The following is a 21,775-nucleotide window of genomic DNA, read 5'->3' as shown; positions in this document are numbered from 1 at the left end:
TTTGTAAATATTTTATAAATATTGTGTACTATCTGAGATATTATATACATATGATCATATTTTATTTTTATGATAAGAACAGAAATTCGCATTCTATCGCAATCTATGCAAAACCTCCCGATTAAAGTGTAAAACGTAATTGAACGTTTTCTGCTATCAATTCAAATGTGTGTCCGCGATACTTTTTATCGCGGCGCGAGACGAAAAGTGTAGGGTACCGTACTTTCGTAGACGGTCCTGGAGGAGGACTCCCTCTCTTTCACTACGACAATAACACGAACGAGACGTTCGCTATTTCGTCGGGAGTACTAGTTGGTGTATTACGGTGCGATTCATTGTGATTCATTGTTACGTGCTGCGAGATTGAGTTCACGTAGATACCATTGGACGCCATTTCGTCGACCTGACATCCGTTGAACTATCGGATGGCCAAGCCGTGGAGCTCGTGACAATCCGTCGAAACACGGTGAGTTAAAGCTATCGACGTAACATTCGTAACAGGCTATAGGGACGAAAGTTGGCGACCGAGGGGGACGATCAGCAACTCTCGACCTTATGGTTGCGGCTGCACTTTCTGCACTCTCGCGCGATACCGCGTTCATTCCAAATTCTGCTTGCACTTTCCTATTGTTTCCTATGAAATACGCGGTCCAGGGAAACGCATCTCTGAAATCTGATCTAACTACATTTCATGCACTTCACTCCGATTTCCTTTCTTGAATTATTCTGGATATTTCCGGAGCGTGTGTATGTACACAGTTATCTCATTCCAGCAAGTGCAGAAAGTGCAGCTTGAAGGAACTGAATACATAGGTATCTATTTTCTTTTGTTTTCTTTTTAGGAGATAAGTCGACACAATTAACACATTTGAGTGTTTTGCCACTTAAAATTTAAATGGAATGCTATATGTATAGTGTATGCGCGAATTTTTAGTACCTAACCTCACAGAATTTATAATTAGCTTAAAATTTCTTGAACTATTTTTCAATATTGTATATATTACAAATGATAAAAGTTGGTTTATGAGTACGCTCTAATATTATTCAATTGATTAAAATCACACGCCAATTCTCCTTTCGAAAAGTGTCAATCGAGTTTGAACAAAATTGTAGATGGATTCGACGTGTGTCAATTTGTGTCAAGTGTTGAATCTAGGTACTTTTCATTTATTGACACAAGTCGATACAAACATCACTTTTCATTTGCTGACACAAGACGACATTTGTGTCAACTTGTGTCAGCAAATAAAAAGCATTCCTAAAAAGAAAACAACCCTTTTGATGTAGCTGTAGTGAACTGCACTTTCGCACACTTTCTATCATAATAAAAAGAGTATGTATTTGTTGGTTGAAGGGAAAGGTGAACGAAACAAAACGCAGAAAGTAAAACGCGATGAAATCAAAAGGAGATTAATGTCTAAAAATTATCGAAATTAAAATCTTACAAGTTTATCATTTACCCTTGAAAAATTTATTTGTCTTATATATAACAATATTTTCCAAATCTATTTAAATAGTCTTCGATTATATTCTAAATGTTATTTTATTTCCACAATTTATTGTCACTGAAACTATGTGATTATTAGATTGTAATTACTTTATCCGAGATGCTAAGATATATTATTTTATTATGACAGGAAACTATTGTATGAATTGAGATACAATATGGAGCTAGAGTCAGGAAATGACAAAGAAAAAGTGAAAGCTAATGCAGAAGTTGCTGTTGCTGATAAAAATAAAATAACAAAGGAAACTATAATGGAGCCAGTGTTGGAAAATAATAAGGAAAAAGCAAAAACTAATATACAAGTTGCTGATAAAAATATAGTAACAAAGGAGCAAATAGTAACAGATGTAGGGATGAAGGTAAAATTTTAAATTATTAAGTTGCACTTATTTTTATATACAATTTTTAATGAAAATTATAGTAATTATATTAATAATAATAAATCATTTAAAAAAAAGAATCTTGTTTTCAATTTATTTAAATCGAAAGATTGTGATGCTTAATAATATTTATATGTAGATTTACATTTTTCATCGCAGTTCTATAAACTGCGCATTGATAGTTTAATTTAAAATTCAGATTTTAAACATAATAATAAATTGTAGCTAGAAATAATATCAACACTTTTAATCAAAAATTACATTGATCGCCAAATTATTAAATGATACTAATCTATATATTAATATTATTAAGTATCAAGATGTGCTTTGACTAAAAATAAGATTCTTTCTCTTATTTGATTTCTATTTTTTTTTTCAAAAAAAGTTCCATGAAATTTATATTTAATATTTTGAATAATTTATATAATCTTATCGATAAATGCAGTTTAGATTATATTAAATAGTTTCTTGCAATCTAAAATTGACAATTTGCTTGACATGCATCGATTTCTTTTTATTGTAGAAAAGCGAGGATTCCACCAATAAGCCAAAGAAGACCGTCGCAAAAGTCAAGACGAAAAAAGTTCGGAACAGTCAAACAAGTAGCGAGCCTACGAAATTGGAGGACAATCTATCTCAAGTGGTGGAACGCTTCAAGAAAGGTTGCGAGTGTGTCGAAGATGAGTGCTTCAAAGGCTTAAATCCCGAGGTGGTTTATCGGCACAGGTTGAACATCGCGGAACTAACTAAAGCCGAGCATGATATGTATTTAATGGGCGTGACGATGGCCTGTCTGACCGATCCCTATCAAACAGCCCGGCACACGGAACGACGTAGACTACGTGCGCAGTATGTTTATCAGGGTCGAAGAGTGTGTCTGGACGCTTTCCTGTATCTGGAGAATTGTACACATTATCAGCTCAAGCGAATCCGGAAACATCTAATGACACATGGTGTGACGCCGCGCGTGCATGGTAATCACGGCAAGATACCGCATAACACGTTTTCGCTGGAAACGTACAAAATCGCGATGAAATTCCTGAAGAATTTTATCGAGATGCAGGAGACGAAGCAGAAGACCAAGCTCGCCAAGAACGCGCCGTTGCATCTGCCGTCGGATTTGACGCGAAAAACTGTGCACGACCTGTACATGCAGTACTGTAAGAAGGTGTCGCCAAACGTCAAGAAATTGGGCTACTCGACATTTCGGCGTTTCATGAAGGTGCAATTCCCGCAAGTAAAATTCGCCAAACTGGAATTCGCGAGAAGTCAGACCGCGCAGAATCATTGCACGACCGAGTCCGATGCGAGAGACGACACGGGCCAACGAAGATCACCCAAGTCGGAAATCGCCCTCGAGGCAAAAGGCAGTAAGATACTACCATTGGTGATAACCAGTGATCTAGGACAGACTGATACCTACGTGCTGACGCCTATCAGAAATTTGCATGACAATTGTACTGCGACTTATCAGGTCACTACGCGCGGGCTGGTACTCAACTGTTATCACACGATTGAAAACAAAAGCGTATAACGTGGAAGACTGAAAAACAAAATAATGAAAAAATAATTTTATACAAACGGTATGCGTGTATACAATATATGAATGTGATATATAATGTAAGACTGTATTTCCCTGACAATTGCTCCCGATTTTAAACTGAATATCAGTAATACCAATATAAGAAATATGTAAGTACAATAATCTTTTAATATATATGAACGATATATGAAATTATATACAAAGATTCTAACTTATGCTGCTATTAAGTACAATTTTGTTGAAATATAAGTATATTTTTTGTTATATCGAATAAGCAAGTTGTGTTCCATCAAAAACATGTAGATGTGTAACAAATATAAATAAGCTATGTTCAAAAATATTTGGATGTATGAAATATTTCTGCAACCATAAAAAGCATTTAGCCAAATGTTCGTAGATAATACATTCATATATAAGACTTCTGACACAATGAAAATGAGAATAATTACGTAAATTGTATTTGTTAAAAATATATAGTCTATCTTATTTCATATAATAAAATTTTTTTTTGAAACTATGAAAAATAATTGTATCTTATTTTTTATGACCTTTATATCATCATCTTATATGTATACGAGAGTTCAATGAACTGATACCAAAAAGTAGTATAGAATCTTAATATTTTTTATCTTCCTTGAATTCCAGACATGGAAATGAAGTAACTATAGTAATAACAGCTACAGTGCTTCTCAATTCATACAAACATAAACTTTCTTTATCATTACTAACTACATATTATATATACATAATTTATATATTTTATTTGTAACATGTACGTAAAAGCGTGTATATTTTTTATATTTTCATATAAAATGAAACCGAATTTAAATTAATTAATGAGCAAAGATAAAATCTAATATTAATAAATAGCAGATAAAATTTTAGTTGCTATTATTATAAACCTCTGATTTTTAAAAAGTTTTAAAAATGCTAAAAATAGTGCGTATAACTCAAGGTTAATTTCCTTTTCTTTTAATGGCTCATATTTAAAATCTTATTTCTTATATATGCAAAGATAGACGAGGCGTTGAACCGTTGCGGGACTAGATGTTTTTTAGGATGTATCGGTAGTTAGAAACTATCTTGTCTTTCAAGATTCTTGGCATAATTAAGGATATAATCTCCCGTTTGAGAGCCTCTTGGTTTACAGTTATATCAGCAATATTGTGGGTACTGCAGGAAACTGTTTCAGCTCAGTGGCATGAGCAAGGTCATGTGAGTGCAACCTTCTGATCAGGTACTCGCATTCAGTACACCAGTGAGACTTGAGCCGTGCATTCACTGTAAACAATTGCATAAGATACAGAGTGTCAACTAGAATCGTTAAGTTATTTGAGCTTTTTGCTATAATTGAGTGATACTGTGACCTACTGTGAAGTGCAATTTTTTCTTTTTTCAAATAATTCGGATGCACTTTTTAATGCTAATTCAAGAATAAAACATGATAGAAGTTTTTCTATTACTGTGATGTTAAAAGTATTCAATAAGATTTATTGCATAAATATATATGAATTATATGAATAATGTTTTATATTTGTATATGTTTTATATTTTGTAAATATTTAAATATATAAAAATGAAATAGTGATTTTTAATTAATTTCTAACTATATTATACTGTTTATTAAGTAATTTTTAAATTTAAAATGTATATTTTTTATTAATTTAAGGAATTTATTATGAATTATTAATTTAAATAGCAACGATATAAAAAAAAAATCTAGAATATATTCTTAAAAATATTGATGATATTGATGATAGTCATAATGAAAAGGGTAACATATTTGGTTTCAGAAGATGTAGAGAGTATGACAGGCGAGATAGAAAACGGAGATTTGGCAGTTCGAGACGTCGCAGACCTTCTCCAAGCACAATACGCTATTATTGCTGGTAAATGTCTAAAATGCTATAAGCTGCTCTGAGATTTTACTTCCGTCAATTAGTGTTTTTAAATAGCTCTCTTATTTCTTTTCAGGAGGAAAAACGCGAGAAGGATGTCCTATAATCACATTTCCAGATAATGGCAATTTTCATAACTTGACTGATTTGGACTATCAGCGTCTTATGCTGTATCTTACTTCTGTGCCAACGTAAGAATACAGCCGATTAGTTCAACGCGATTAATTTATACCTGATTTTTGTTTCTCTTTTTGTGTTAAACCATTTTCTGAATTAAATTAGATTACATTCGTATTTTTTAAACTTTATCATCTAGGCTGCAGGAAGCTGATCTTGGATTTCATTTAATAATTGATCGGAGAAACGACAAGTGGAATTCAGTGAAAACGGTACTTCTAAAAATTTCAGTAAGTGCATTCAATGTATCGTATAATAATTCATACTTCTGTCAAAAATTTAGATTGAAATTGAGAATAATTATTCTTATCATCAAGTCTTTATTGTATGCTTTTTTTCCAGGCATTTTTTCCTGGCTTAGTACACGTCGCATATGTACTACGACCCGTTGGATTTTTACAAAAGGCCATTTCGGAAGTATCGAATAAATTATTTCGGGAGGATTTCAAGTTTAGAGTTATTTTCTTAGCTAACGTCGCCGAGCTACACGAGTTCATAGAGAAGGAACAGCTTACCGAGCAACTCGGCGGCGATTTACCATATTGCCATCATACTTGGATACAAAACAGAATTGTAAATATGTGAAACAAATTTAACGATATTGGGTGAAATTAACTTGTGCATTTTGTATTAATAAATTTTCATGTTACTCTCTTTGTGCAGAGTTTGGAAAAGTTTTCATCGATGACGCAGGACGTGTCCCTCGCGTTGGACTCTTTCACGCGACGTTTGGCCGAAGTGGAATTTCCTAATAACACTCTAGCTACGACAACATTATTGTCGCAGCAACAAGCTGAGTATAACGAGTTAAAAGAAGAAATACTCAGCGCTGCTAGGCACGGAGAAGCTCTTTTGGATAGTGTACGGCAGCTGACAGGAAAAGGAACGGCCGACAGATTAGGAAATGTTGCTGCAGTAGAGAGGTAAAAAAATGAAAAAAGAAATCGATAATTAGTAATAAATTTGACGAAATAATTTACAAATCAATTGCTTTTATTCGACTTAATTAATCTAATAAAAAATCTAATCTAAAAAGTTCGTCTTCAGAAAGTAATCGTGCCAACTTTTTCTTTTACAAAAAAAGAAGAAGAACTAGTTTGTCGATCGACGCCATTACCTTCAGTGGAAATGCGTCTTAATAAGAAAATAAGAAAATCTAAAAAGAAAAGAAAATTCTTTGACTATTATAATATTGAATGTTGAATATATTTTAATTTTTACATTTTAATTTAATTTCAGACTACTTGTTCAGTTGGAGGAAACTGAACGAACTTTCGACTTGTTTTGGTCGCATCATAGTTCACGTTTGAGACACTGTCTGGCTCTGCGACAATTCGAGCAAGATTTTCGAGAATTGCAAGCGACATTAGATCAGCATTTAAAGGCGGCAGAAGAAATGACGGAAGTCGGCGAGACGCAAACAAGAGTGGAGCAATTATTGCACGATACATCGGCGTTTCAGCGAATATGCAGAGTACGTGATATTTTTTAATTTTTTCGAGATATTATTATATATATATATATATTGAATTAATATATTTGATCATTTTATTGATGAAATATCTAACAAAAATCGGAACAAATTGGATTTTCAAATAAAAGAATTTGTTGAAAGATAAAGCTCTCTCTAAAGAATTATAAAGGCCTATTATATGAAAGTAATATGATTATACGATGACTTGTTGTTAGTGAAAGCAATTTAACAATATTGCTAATTTTGAACTTTGGATAGACATAGAATGTACACATTGCATTCAAACTAGTACTTTTTTTATTCATTATGAAACTATTTCTCTTTTTGCGATATAAATTCCGTAATAGAAATACAAATTCCGAGATAGAAATACAAGATTATACTTGATTATGTTGAATCATGTTGATATGATTATTATGAAATCATGATTATGCTAGAAATTTAAATATCTATCATCATGTTTATATGTAACACGTAATTCTGGTTTGAACATGATTACCAGCAGTAACATATATAACGCACATCATGCACAAATGTTACTTTGCACCGCTTTCCTCATTTTGTCGATAGTCCTATTTGTTGCATACCATGTGGATTTGGGTCTTGGTAAGCAATCCACTTAACATACATGTATTCTGTAATAGACTTCTGTAATACATTTTGAGACACAGAGATTTTGATATCTTAGCATTTATATATGTCTCAGTCTTATACTTATTATGTGTTGGACTGAAATAGAAAACGTTACGTTTCGACAAGTATTTCGTAGACGCTACATGAATTAAATTTTGATTACTCGTTATTTACCGTTTAAGCTAATATCTTATTTCGTTTTCTTACTTCTTTTAGTTGAAATGCACGCATAAGTGTCATCAGAAAACCGGTGGAGATTTGATTCATGTCCGATCACTGGCACGATGACTTTTGAGAATGTGACTATCATTATGATTTCTCGATCTCTGCATTGCACGCATATATAATAGTGTATTTTTGTTTCTTTTACGAGAACTTTTCTTTCTAGACGATTTAATGAGACTAAGAAACATGCCATGGTTGTTCGTAGCACTTTCATTTATATATCGACATCTAATCGCGTTATCGTGCATAAATGTAATTACATGTGTTTATAGGGAGACATAGATCGCGCAGAGGAGGTGATATCCGCTGGTCAACAGCTATTGTCCGGCAGGCATCAGTGCCCAGCGGACGTTGTGGAACCCAAATGCGTGGAGTTGCAGAGAGTCTGTACTATTCTCAGTCAGAGACTCGAGAGACGACTCCTTATGTTGACCAAGTGCAGGGAACTTATGGAGCGTATAGATAAGGTGCGTTCAACTTGCGTTCAGATTTACTTGCTCTTCTTCCGATAAAAGAATTAATTCTTTGTTAATTAATTAGGCTAATATTTGGTGTACGCGAGGGATAGAATTACTAGCGTCGCAGAATAGCACCACGCTACCGGATCAGGCGCTCCAAGAACTGCAACAATTGATTGAAGCCGCGGAGGAATTTCATCATCCTCGATGTATCTTCCAGGATTCTGTGATGCCGGAAACTAAAGCACTCATCACACAAGTATGTATTTCTGAGAGATTTCTTATCGTAAGATATACATCCTTGATACGAAATCTGTTTCATAGGTTCTGCAAAGGATAGAAGATGTATCTTTGATGTGCGACAAGAGAATAATGGCACTAAAACAACAATTGATTAAACCAGCCAGACCAGTACAAACCGTTACTCCAGAACCAGTCAAACCCTTACAATCACTGCCTCAAACCGTAAAGTCTGGCAGAATCCTCAAAAAAGCTAATACCATGCCAAAGGTAAATTTCCTTTCTTATTTGTAAATTATTTGAAAAATTATATAGATAGATACAATAGAATTCCATTTATACGAATAAGTTTGTGATTAGTTCCAAATGTATTAATTTGTAGCTGCAGAGCTCTTATTATCCGAATTGCGACGTTGTATATTTGGAACTGAGCACGAACTAATCACGAACTTGTTCATATAAATGGAAGGCAGATAAACAAATTTCTATTATACATAATTTTTTGCAACTACAGCGATGTAGTTCAGATAACAAGAGTTTGACGTGCTCGACTTCAGTTATCTGAAATTAGCTCTTATTATCGGAATTAATAGGTGCTGGTAGAAGAAATAATGAGCCTCTATTATCGGACCATTTGGTTATTGCAACTGTCTTGTCTTTCAATATGTTTGGATAAAGAAGGAAAATAGAACGAAGTTCTATTGTATGTTATTTCATTTTATAAATTTTTTGTACACATATAAATTTTATTTATTTAAGATGGAGATGAGTCCTATAGAGGGAGAGTCTTCGTCGCCGGAAAGCGAACCTCGAGACGTTGAAGCTTTACGCTTAAAGCGCGGCCACGTTTTGACCGAACTCGTAGAAACTGAGCGAATCTATGTCGCAGAACTTGGCTCGATTATTAAAGGCTACAAGATGGAAATGACAAACGAGGCGATAATTCATTTGATACCCGCTGCACTAGTTGGAAAAGCGGACGTGTTGTTTGGAAATTTAGAGGATATTTATATTTTTCATGGGGAGACCTTTTTAAGGGATTTGGAGAACTGCATTTCGAATACGGAGCTCGTCGCTTTGTGCTTTGTTCAAAGGGTGAGTTACACCTACTTATATGTACATGCCATGTCTGTTTAAATACTAATTTTATTTATATTTTTAGCGCGAGATGTTCTTTAGATTATACAGTTACTATTGTCAAAACATTACGCGATCTGAAAGATTGCGTGAACAAATACAAAGCGAGCCACAGTTTCTTGCAGCTTGCCAGCAGAAGCTTGGTCACAAACTGCCGCTCGCTGCCTACCTTCTCAAACCTGTTCAGCGAATTACTAAGTACCAGTTGTTGTTAAAAGATTTATTAAAATATAGCGACGAACCTTCGTGTTGCACCGAGTTACAGGAAGCGCTGGATTGCATGTTAGTTGTGTTAAAATGCGTTAATGACAGCATGCATCAAACTGCGATAACAGGGTTTGGAGTAAGCATCTTGGCTTTATTTTTGTCGCGATTTATTGTATTTTATTTCTTATTGTATCTCTACATTTATAGGGCGATTTGAGTGCACAAGGTGAATTATTGTTACAAGGCTCATTTAGTGTCTGGAGCAGTAGTAAACGGGAGCGACTGTTGCGACTAAAACCATCTCAGCGACATATTTTCTTATACGAAAAAGCTCTGATATTTTGTAAGCACAGCAAACCTCAAGCTCACGACAAAGCCACGTATCATTTTAAAAGATATTTGAAGGTATTTTTCAATTTTAAAATTTTACTTATCTTTCTATTTAATCATATTTAAATAATTTACATTTAATCATATTTAAATAATTTGTAATTTTATTTAATGCAGATGTCCCAGATTGGTTTAACGGAGTCAGTGAAAGGCGACGCCAGACGATTCGAGATATGGTTACAAGGTAGAGCTGAGGTGCACACGATACAAGCGCCAAGCATCGATGTGAAGCAATCCTGGGTGCGTCATATTAAAGGGGTTCTGATGTCCCAACTAGCCGAACTTAAAGGCAAACAGAATTCAGCTCTTGGAAAATCCAATCATAAGTATGTGATTTTTGCTAAAAATTAATAATATGTATACATTCCATTCCTTGGAATATTTCATCACTTTTTCTTCTTCCAAAGACCCTTGAGACAAACTATCTCGTGGGAAGCTCAAGGTAGTATATCGGGATCTTTGCGAACACTATCCGTTGACAGCAACAGCGTAATCTCTCACATGACTGACGTGTCGCAATCCACGGAGGAGGATGCAGCGTGGAGTTCGGAAAATAGCAATACGGATGACGAGGACGCATTTGGCGACAGTCCGGGACCGGCACCTGTAAGTATTTTCTTCGTTGAAAAATTTAAACGCCGAGACGATGTCTTGGACTAAAGTATTTTTTCTTTTTGATAAGTAAATGCATTTGTCTCATGATCGTAGGGTGGAAGGTATGTGGCATTGGCCGATTATTGCGCGGTAGGGCAGTCTGAAGTCACAATGCGCGAGGGTGATACTTTAGAGCTTCTCAAAGTTGGCTGTGCCGGCTGGTGGTTCGTTAAACTGATCGGCAGCGGCGTGGAGGGCTGGGCACCCGCGGCATACTTGGAACCGATCAGTCGGAAAACATCACGCAGTTCGCAGTCGGTGAATAGTCAAGAGACTATATGAAACAGGCGACTAACACACTAGAGAACCCGCTAGTGTGTTAGATCTTTGCTCGTCTCTGGAGACCTCTGCGGTCGCATTAGAGAGATATCCATCGTTCGATATCTCAAGGATTTTCCTAAATAGCGAACGATTTTTGGAAATCTTTTACATTTAAACGAAATGATGAGTTGCGTCATTTTGTGTACCTTTCTTACGCAGTAATACAGCATATACAAGGCTTGTTGAGTGACGCTTTTGCGTTTGCGAGAAACGTTAAGTTGAATAGGATTTTTACGTTCAGGGGGATTTTATAATGCATAACGAGAGGAAGATAAAATGGAACAAGATACTTGACATTTCACGATAATCGCACTGTAAACGGTGATTGAACAAGTTGTTGCAATTGCATCAAATTGGAAGAGCTCGTTTTCGACATTTACTGAATTGTACAAAATGTAGCATTGAATTAAGTCAGGATATGTACGTGCACACGCACAATGGATTACGAGACGATCTCGTATCAATCACTACAATTTCTAATAATAACGATGCACATGTCGTACTCAGAAGGAAGGAAGAGACACAACTCTGACGTTAAATGGACGCGTCCTCGCGTTAGGTTACTTATAATTTTAAAAAGAATTTGCATGAAGAAATATGTAAGCATATTCTATAAATGATAGTTCTACTTGCGACCCGAGTAATCAAATATCGGCTGTATGCGATTATTCCAAAGTTTAATATTGTTATAAGAAAGAGAAAGGAAGGAAGACGCGTGACATTTTCGTCCACAGCGTTTTGTCGATGACACGCGTAACTTCATTTGCCGACAGGACGAATCCGATAAACAATCTTATCCTTGCTCGGTGTATTTTACGGTGTCGCGAGTAATTAAATAACGATCGCGTTGCCGTCGATCGCGTCAGTTAAGTATCATCATATGTTGGCTTAGAGTTCTTAGATAGAACCCTAGATGCATCGTTAACAACCGAATAGTACAATTTAGCGCAGTTTTACGGGCTTTAAGAGTATCCTAAATATTTTGTTTTTCGAGAATTGAAATATAGAATTTGCTTCCGAGGATTGAAATATAAAATATTCGCTAAGATAAATCCTCGAGCCTTTGAAAAAGGGGAAAAAACGTGTGATAAAAGAAACTATTAGACCGATGCTTCTACAAACTAATCATTGTAAACACCTGCAGAGAAAGAGACGTTTAATTAATATTATGCCATTCTCTTAGGACGTTAGATATATTGTTGATGAGTCATTGCGACCAAATATAAGCTTGAGATGTTACTATCACTATATGTGAACCATTCGTTTCGGGAGAGTAATGTGCGGTGGTAGGTGATGGGACAGAGAGGGTTCAAAGAATCATATACAACGTGTACACAAATTTTCTAGGAGACTAAACGGTTAACACCAAGTAACATGCAATATCTGATACCGATAAAAATCTTAATGCATAATATATACTTTAGGATTATACAATAAGCAATCTTTTAGCGGATTTCGTAACCCACCAATTTCATAAGTCTCCATTATGATATATACGACAATGTATAATAGTATCATTTGTACTGAAACGTTTGTACGAATACGGATAACATAATTTAAGAGGGATCATCCCGATCGCTATGATTTTCTTTTCGATATCGCGTGCGTTAATTGTGTCCGCTCCTATGATACGCAAAAGGACATGATCGCAACTTTTATTCTTATAGCCTACATGAGTCTCTGCTTTAGTATTTATAATCCGAGTTATTAATTATAATTTTTATTTGTACAGAGTTATCGATATTTATTAGATATTTATTAGCTATATTTATTGAGAGTAGACAATTATTTATATCGCAATAAGAAAGTTACGATGATTTATACTGGCTCAAGCTGCTTCGGACTGATTTACAATTGATGTAAATGTGATACGTTGAGAGAGCTATTGCGTAACTTACGCAAATTTTACGATTGTGTAAATCTTAGATCAAGTATATGTGAGTTCGTTTCTTGTCGGGCAACTTGCGTTTTGCACAACTTGCAACTCCGATCGTACAAGCACGGTATTTCTTCTTCACCATGTCTGTTATTTTCCACGTCTCCTCAGTTGCACTTAGAATTGTAATACATCTACGTGTATTCATCCAGTTGTACGCCGTCCTTATATTGACCATAAAATTTCAATCAAACGAGCAATGTTAGTTTAACATGATACGTTTTCTCGATGCGTCCGCTTTGCGTTGCGATATCGAACGAATGTGCGGTCGATTTCGTTTTTTTTTTTTTTACGATTCTGTATAAAGAAAAGACATTGATAACAGTTTAACTCGAAAAAAATAATAAAATGCCGCTCATTGTATTTATTGTTCGCGAACGTTTCCGCAAATTGTCACCTTCGCCGGAAGTTGTTCGTGGATCTTGCGAGCGATTCCTCATCTATGTAAATCGCGATTAAAAAGCGACCAAGCCAAGGTGATATTTAAACATGCAAGCGTTTTTTGTAGAATCTATAAATATACACATGTATATGTATACACGCATACACATACATATATACATAGACAATAATTATATACCCGCTGTTGGAGGATGCATGACAATGCGTTCGTTTATATAACAATAATTCATGATAAAACATGATAAAACATGACCGAAGAAGCGATACTTTCCTCGGCGACCACCAGAACAAATTGAAATAGGTTTCTGCGAATGAATCTCTCGCCGTAGTTGGAATCATGATATTAATAAACAGAGTTGTCACAAAACTCGAAATCAGGGAAATTAGGAAAGTCAGGGAATTTTGCATTTTTCTGGAAAATAAAAGAAGTTTTATATACGTATCTACATTATTTGGAGTTTTGGAATACTTATTAATTTAACAATTAAAAAATTGAAAGCAATGTCAGCAACATTAACAATAATTTATATTGCTATTTATGTTAAATTGCTCTCTCAACAAATATTTGATGGTTTCCAAATTAGGACGAAAATACAAAAAAATTCAAAGTATTGAAAGCTTCAAAGAAAATGATAAAATTTTGTCTGGAAATCAAGAAAAAGTTATGGAATTTTAGAGTAAAGAATTTGTGACAACCCTGACAAAGATCGCGTAAACGTAGGTGCAATCTTTTGGGGGAGAAAAGAAGAAGAAGAAGAAGAAGAAGAAGAAACGCGGGAGTTCGACGTTTCGGTCGCGATTTCCTTAAATGGACGGTTTCTCTCGTCGCAAGAGGGTGATAGTAAATCTATTTTTGCATATAACATGTAACAAAGAGGTTGCCGAAATCTCTCCTATTTGCATTACATTCGCGTTTACGCGATCATTTCTCGCCGACTGTACTTAACGGTCGTTGTGTACGCTTTCTCTTCTTTCGATTACTTCTTCGGAAAATGCGATCTTTTCTTTGAGCTTTTTATAATTTTTTTTATGTGCAATCTGCGATTGTAATCGTAGGTGTAGTCTTAATTCCTCGCGAGAGAGGGATTTCTTGGAAGCTCTCAGAAGCGATATTTTTATACAGGATGCAAAAGAATCGCTCGAGCTTAAATTGATCGACGGAATTTTCTATTTAGATCGAATTCTGCGTTACATAAAAACGTAAATGAATTCGTTTGGATAAATCCTTCGTGTACGAACGGAAATGCGATTACCAAGTAGCGAGAAACGATCACACACTTTTGATTGACACCCATCTTCTTTATCTTCTTCGAAGAAGGAACACCGCGATTTTTATGCATTTGATCGTTTCATTCATGCATTCAAGCGTGTCACAGGAGTTTTGTTTTTCAACTTGTGTCCGAGAGCATCCTTGCGAACAATCATTTGTCAAAATTTGTATAAGTATCTGCAATACTAAACGGGAACATTAAATGCAAGAATTTGAAACAGAATCAGCAGCAAAAGCTTCAGCTCTCTTGTTCTTGGCAAACCCCGCCGCTTTTTGTCGTCTTCAATAGTTAGCTGACAAAACGCCCGCTTGAGAAGCTAATTATAAATTATTATCATCAATGATTATCAATATATTCTTACATTTTTATAATTTTTGTATTTAATTTGATAATTTAGATCTTGTTTGCCATATCTGAATTTTTTATCTGAATATCGGAATTTTTTTTTTCATAAGAAATTCTGTGAAGAATTATCGCAATATTTTTAGTTGAAAATAATTATTAAAATGCTGTTAAGATATCTTTTGTCACATTAATAATCTTCTCTTCATGCAGTCAAATTAATTTTGATATTACGATCATATATATTGTAACATATTGGGTGTAGTAAAAAGAAATTATTATTTTTGCATGAAATTGAATGGAAAAATAATGAATTTCTTTTTACTACACCTAATATATCTATTATATATGTAATTTAATAATTATATTTTATATATGAATATTTATATACTGTTTTATATATGAATATTTATATACTTTTTCAGTAATAATTGACTGATTCACTTTTAGAGATTATAATTTCCTACAAATTAAATAGAAATTATAATCTCTAAAAGCATAACAGTACATTATTATTGAAGAACAAACAGTAAATATATTCGCTGATGATTACATCAGTTATAAGTATAGTTATAAGCGCTGAAGTTATGCATTATATTGGTTCATTTTAAAGGGTATAACATCGATCTACTAATTAAATATATTATTTTTTAATTTATTCAATTATATCAAAAGATCCATCAATAAATGCAAAAAATAACATCAATATATTAGCAATCTCCCCTGCATTAAATTCCAGATATATTCAGATATACCTTTCCACATATCTGGAAATTTAGTGCAAGGCTACTTGCCCCATTGTGAGATGTTATTTTTTGCACTTACTGATATCTATGATATAATTAAATAAATGCATGACTTCAGCGCTATATTTATAACTAATATAATAGTTGCTTTCCATTTACAACGATTTTCTCACTTGTGACGTCATAACTCAGTTGAATGCGCATTCCTTTTACATTCTGACAAGTGAAATTCAACTGAGTTGTTATTCATAATCACAAAATCGAGTCCGTGTGCTTTAGTGAGTCTCGTAAACTCACTTCAAACTGACGTGACTTATGAACCTGTGTTGACATGTGATAATTTTTTACCAAAGTAAGCAAGTAGTAATGTTAATCTGAGTATAAAATAGCTCAGCTCACTTTACTCAGTTTCATTTGTGTGTAAATAAGAGAGCAACTAATATCAGCGAATATATATCAGTTTAACGCCGAATCCGAACGGCAAACGCGAAAGATCGCACAATCAGAAATGATAATGGAATTGACATCAAATTGATGTCGATTCCGTTATCATTTCTAACTGGGGTGCAGATGGGATCGAATTCAGATTCACAATCACGAGTCTTAGGGCCAGTTGTTTCACCTTTTGGTAAATTTTTACCTGTTTTTAAAAATTACCTGTTAGGTAAATCTGGCAATCTGCGCATGTAATTGAGTAATCTTGCTATTTACCCAACAGGTAAAATTTACTAAAAACTTGAAACAACTGGACCTTAGACTAAATTGTAGACATAAATAACACAACACAAGCTTTCACGTACAATTTATTACCGTGTCTCCAAGAGACGGCAATAAATCATATGCCCAGCAAACGAGAATGGATTGAAATGAATTGAAATGAATTCAGATTTTCAGAAATATTAATTCACGAATGTTAAAATGAATGCTTTTCAATCCTGAATGCATTTTTATTCATTTATAGGAATTGCATAGAGCATATCTGTATGCCTTTCAATCTGAAAATAAATATTAGTTTTTTCTGTGCATTGTGAATACTATTTAATTCAAAATTTTGAATAGAAAATGGAGTTTTTCAATTCAATTGAATTGCAGTTTTGCATTCAATTGAATCTAATTAAATCCAAAAAAAGTATTCGCCATTTAAAATACGCATTCGGATAGAAAAAAATTTCATTCCATTTTAATCCATTTCTCGTTTGCTGGGCGTCAAAGCTTGTGCATTACTTATGTCTACAATTTAAGTCTCTAGGGCTACGTTCCAAAACTTCCTCTCCGAAGAAGATTTTACTCTATATATACTAGTGTATATACTAGTATAGTACGTGTACCATATATATATCGAGTAAAATTTTCCTCGGAAAGGAAGTTTTGGAACGTAGCCTAAATAAGTAGTACAACAATTCTTGTGCCCTCAATCGCATTGAGCGGTGAGCTACTCGGCACCCTAATCTTTTTACTTTGCGAAATTTTGTTGATAATCAGAAAGATGACGAAAAGATGTTTTTTTAAGTTGCCTTTTCAACAAAATTAAAAAAATGTCTTCGTTTTGCTGAAAGGACAATCTTAAAAAACGATGTCTTTTCGTCATTTTTTATGCTTTATCGAAAAGACAAAGTTATAAATATATAAATAAATATTTGTTTTATATTTTTTACATTTTATATTTTTATCTTATCGATGCGATATTTCCTGCAGTAGTTTAAATCGACAAGCCGATGATACCGTTTCTTGCGATTGTCGACAGATGTGGTGTGCCGCGTATTGAGCTAAGGCCAAATATTCACCGCCGATTTGCTTACGCACGCATCTTGCATCAAGTCGTGTGTTTCGAAAGGATGTTCCAACATTCACTTGTAGTGACGAACAGTGACGGATAACACCGTGTTATTAATTGCGGCTTCCTTGACGAATGTGATAACGTTGCCGCGGAAGTAACTGTGACGACTGTGACATAACCACGCGAATTTTCATCCCATTAATAAGATAATATCATAAAATATGCCGCCGCAAACAAACGTAGTGCTAAAGGAAAAGCTCGAGACCCCGTCGAGTGGGATTAACGCCGTTCTATTGGGACCACCCGGTAGCGGCAAGGGCACTCAGGTATTTTCCTTTTGCGTCTATAAAAATTCACGCTTCATTTGTTTTTTCCAGATGAACTACTTATCGCTCTTTGATGTGATAATGAATCTCACAGATGATCTAATTGAGTGAATAAAATTAGAAAGATAGTGCTGCTTGGTACCAATCTGTTCTGTCAGTTATTTGTCAATGTCATATATAATATTTGTCAACGTCAAAGACATTTGTCAATGTCAAAAATATGGATATAAATTTCTCGTCATCATTTATATTTATTTTTATGTGTAGTTGAGCTTAGAAATATGTTATTGAATATATATTTATTGTAATAAATAACTTTTTATAAATAACTTTTTAATCTTTAATCAAAATCAAAGATATTCCAAAGTTTATTACTCAGGTAGAACACAGAAGTCATATATCGTATATAATAATATATCGTAAAGATATTGTTATGATTTTATTTATCACTTGTAATGAATTTATTTAAATCATACTACGTCTTACATACACACCTGGCTATATAATGCTTAATTGCAATTGCAAAATGTTGAATGATTATTTCAGGCCCCACTATTCAAAGACAGATATTGCGTATGTCATCTGTCCACCGGCGATATGCTGAGGGCCGAGGTCAACTCTGGTTCTGCCCTTGGAGTTCAAATTAAAAAAATAATGGACGAAGGCAAATTAGTCAGCGATGACTTGGTGGTCAGCATGATCCAGAACAATTTAGAGAAGCCTGAATGCAAACGTGGTTTTTTACTGGATGGCTTTCCAAGGAGTGTACCTCAAGCGGAGAAAGTAAGCAACCAAGCAAAACATATTACACTTTATAAAAAGAAGCTGAAATGTTTAATTAACTGTGTTTAATTACTTCTTGTTGTACAGCTTGACGAAATGCTCAACACGAGGAAAACAAAACTTGATGCCGTGATTGAGTTCGGTATTGAAGACAAATTATTGATCAGAAGAATCACAGGCAGGTTGATACATCTGGCCAGCGGAAGATCTTATCACGAAGAGTTTGCTCCCCCCAAAGTTCCCATGAAGGATGATGTAAGTAACAAAAAGCTTTAAAGCTAATCTAGTATTCTTTGCTTCTGTTTTTTGCTTTTTTACCTCATGCCTATTTCTAGAGAAATCTATCACTTTTTATCTCTTGTTTCTTTGTTTTCTATCGCCTGAAATAAAAACTAACGAGCCTCGGAAAAGACAAAACAATAGTGACAAGAAATATGATTTTCGATTAAATAATCGCCAAGAGAAAAATGGCAAGAGGTAAAAAGCAAGAGATAGAAAGCAAAGTGCACATTGATTAATTAATTTTTAGTAAAAAAATGATCAACTTCCATATAGCACAGAATTTGCAGCAATATCGCTGCAAATTCTTTGCAATATTGCTGCAACATGATGTTGCTACAACTTTTGTGCAATTTCATGCTGTAGAGACTTTTTACATAACATAACTTGGAAAAATATTTTTTAACCGCTGCAAATTATTGCACTCGCAAAGTGCTAATAAAAAAGATAAGCTTAGCGACATACTGTGACCCTTATATGGATTTTGATAAATATATCTCTACCGGAGATAACGTGTAATAGCATGTTTTCGATGATAAATACATATGCAAAAATGAGATGATTACATATTTGAATACATTGTGCAGTTCAATTAAAGTCCAGGACGAGATATAATCTTTCTTTATATGTTGATAGATCACCGGGGAACCTTTGATCAAAAGATCTGATGATAACGAGGAAGCTCTGAAAAAACGATTGGCTACATATCACACACAAACTGCACCTCTCGTTGACTATTATGCTCTACAAGGAATTCATTACTACATTAATGCCGCCCAATCTGCCGAAAAAGTTTTTAAGGACATCGACCAGATCTTTCTGAAATCTACCAAAAAAAAGGGCTTCTTCAGCAGATTTTTCTAGAACACTGCCAACAGAAATATTTTCAAAGATGTTCTTTCTTCTTATAGGATTGGTTCTTGAAAGAAATAGAGATTGCAAACATGTTAAAATAATGTTTCAAAAACATCTTCATCATGGTCTTCATATTAATTTCATTGTCAATAACATGACGTCACGTTTACAAGAATCACTGTAAAAGATATGTTTCGTGGCAATAAAACGAAGATATGTAGCAGTATTTTATAGACAGACATATTCTAGAGAGGTGCTATCATGGATTAAACACATGATCTATTGATGTTAAGAATGTAAAATAATGCTTATTATATTAACTTAGAAAAGAAGCAGATACATTTGTACATAGTCGTTAAAGAGTATTCCAATTCTTTGTTATCATATTTTCACGTGATATTGTCTATTTCATATCTGATTATTGAGATAGACTTATATATCTCAATATATTTTTATTTTTCTTCTGTCACGAGAGTTTATCAGATTAAAATATGTGAAACAACGACGAGGAACATACACACGGCGACCATGCACTATTTACATATGCGCACAATAAGTTTTGATATTATGTTATTTTTAATATTCAATGCAATTGACTTATCTTGTGATTTATATTCTTGGAAATTAAAAAAAAATTAACTGTAAAATTTTCAAAATGCCAACATCTTTTGCAACACAGTCGTAAACACAAATCAATCAATTGTCTCAAAATAGATGACAATTTTGAATTAATTGTGGGATTCTGGGATTGAATATGATAATGAAGTCTAACTGCCACAATTAATGGTAAACATGACAGATGCCTACGATTCTATTAGTCCGGATTTACAATAGGTTTTTAAGTTTTAAGCCATAAGAAATGGACGAATCACAATTGAGTATTCTCCTCGCAATCGAGGTAATTGGTTAATTTCTTACAGCTTAAGATTTAAATCATCTATTGTAGATCCGAACTTACGCTTCACGTTGCTAAAAGCAACATTATCGAAATTGCAAGAGTAATTAATGTATAATTTTATAAAAGAACATATATGAAGTTGCTTCTCAAAAGCACGATTTTAGGAGAATATGCAACGCAAATTAGAGATCTATTTTACATAGAAAAATAAAATAGATATATTTTTCCTGGTACAATATGGTTGGTCCTATGTATTTACACGAAAACTCGAAATCTCAATATTTTCCGAAAGACAAATGTAAATCTGTACAAGTTAGAATAAATCACATGTGAAATCTTTATGATATCTTAGTTATACTGATAATGATTTTAATTGTAGATGTAATATCTTTTATAAGAAAGCATGCAGATAGTAGATACTTTTAAACAATATTTCTTTCAACTATCAAATTTCAATTTTTATTTTATAATTCTATTAAATTTCAATTTTAATTTTCTCTTAGTGAATTAGAAAATTAGGGTAATTTTCTTAATTATCAATTAATATTATATCAATATTTCAGAGGATTTATCTAAAGAAACCAGAAAATATGTCGCATATATATTGCAATTATTAACGTTTGAAGTATTTTTAAAACGTTTATACTTTTATCATATGTATATGGTATTCATAATCGATTCTTATATTTAAGACGAATTACGATCTTAAGTACAATCTTGAGATGTCACATAACCAATCTTAAAACATTACTTAAGGTCTTAAAATAAGAACGAATAACGAATACCGATCTTTGTGAAGTGAAAAAAGATGAACCGTGTAAGAACTTTAGCTAAAAAGAACAGGTCTTATTTCTTACGGTTGCCCTCTTGAAATTTCAAAATGGAGCTTATTTTAATCTCATTTTAAATTTCATTT

General features: G+C 33.7%; 3 protein-coding genes across 8 annotated transcripts in view; all 3 read left to right on the top strand.

Moving 5' to 3' along the window:
- Positions 1–12,998, top strand: part of LOC108694450 (guanine nucleotide exchange factor DBS-like) — a 30,002-nt gene extending 17,004 nt beyond the window's left edge. For 4 of the 6 annotated variants that reach the window (XM_018203960.1, XM_018203962.1, XM_018203964.1 and 1 more), the window contains exons 3-17: positions 5,224–5,319; positions 5,405–5,519; positions 5,645–5,735; positions 5,848–6,078; positions 6,169–6,428; positions 6,745–6,979; positions 8,110–8,304; positions 8,378–8,554; positions 8,620–8,805; positions 9,295–9,630; positions 9,698–10,015; positions 10,087–10,284; positions 10,387–10,595; positions 10,677–10,875; positions 10,978–11,205. In XM_018203960.1, coding sequence (XP_018059449.1) covers positions 5,224–5,319; positions 5,405–5,519; positions 5,645–5,735; positions 5,848–6,078; positions 6,169–6,428; positions 6,745–6,979; positions 8,110–8,304; positions 8,378–8,554; positions 8,620–8,805; positions 9,295–9,630; positions 9,698–10,015; positions 10,087–10,284; positions 10,387–10,595; positions 10,677–10,875; positions 10,978–11,205 — 3,074 coding nt within the window. Of the gene's footprint in view, positions 1–5,223; positions 5,320–5,404; positions 5,520–5,644; positions 5,736–5,847; positions 6,079–6,168; positions 6,429–6,744; positions 6,980–8,109; positions 8,305–8,377; positions 8,555–8,619; positions 8,806–9,294; positions 9,631–9,697; positions 10,016–10,086; positions 10,285–10,386; positions 10,596–10,676; positions 10,876–10,977 lie in introns of all 6 variants that reach the window. The other 2 variants (XM_018203961.1, XM_018203965.1) reach the window with 2 other exon arrangements.
- LOC108694452 lies at positions 317–3,533 on the top strand. The gene is made up of 3 exons (XM_018203966.1): positions 317–466; positions 1,638–1,866; positions 2,411–3,533. The coding sequence occupies exons 2-3, from the start codon at positions 1,666–1,668 to the stop codon at positions 3,419–3,421; spliced, it is 1,212 nt and encodes a 403-aa protein (XP_018059455.1). The 5' UTR covers positions 317–466; positions 1,638–1,665; the 3' UTR covers positions 3,422–3,533.
- Positions 12,999–17,711: 4,713 nt separating the features above from the next.
- LOC108694280 (adenylate kinase) lies at positions 17,712–21,187 on the top strand. Its single transcript, XM_018203666.1, has 4 exons — positions 17,712–18,044; positions 18,591–18,827; positions 18,915–19,082; positions 19,743–21,187. Exons 1-4 carry the CDS (start codon positions 17,940–17,942, stop codon positions 19,968–19,970), a joined length of 738 nt encoding a protein of 245 aa, XP_018059155.1. The 5' UTR covers positions 17,712–17,939; the 3' UTR covers positions 19,971–21,187.
- The last annotated feature ends 588 nt before the right edge of the window (positions 21,188–21,775 follow it).

This window comes from Atta colombica, unplaced genomic scaffold, assembly GCF_001594045.1.
Source record: "Atta colombica isolate Treedump-2 unplaced genomic scaffold, Acol1.0 scaffold12, whole genome shotgun sequence".
In the NCBI taxonomy this organism is placed as follows: domain Eukaryota; kingdom Metazoa; phylum Arthropoda; class Insecta; order Hymenoptera; family Formicidae; genus Atta; species Atta colombica.
Note: the sequence above shows the minus strand (reverse complement) of the source record. Positions and strands in the feature narration are given on the sequence as shown.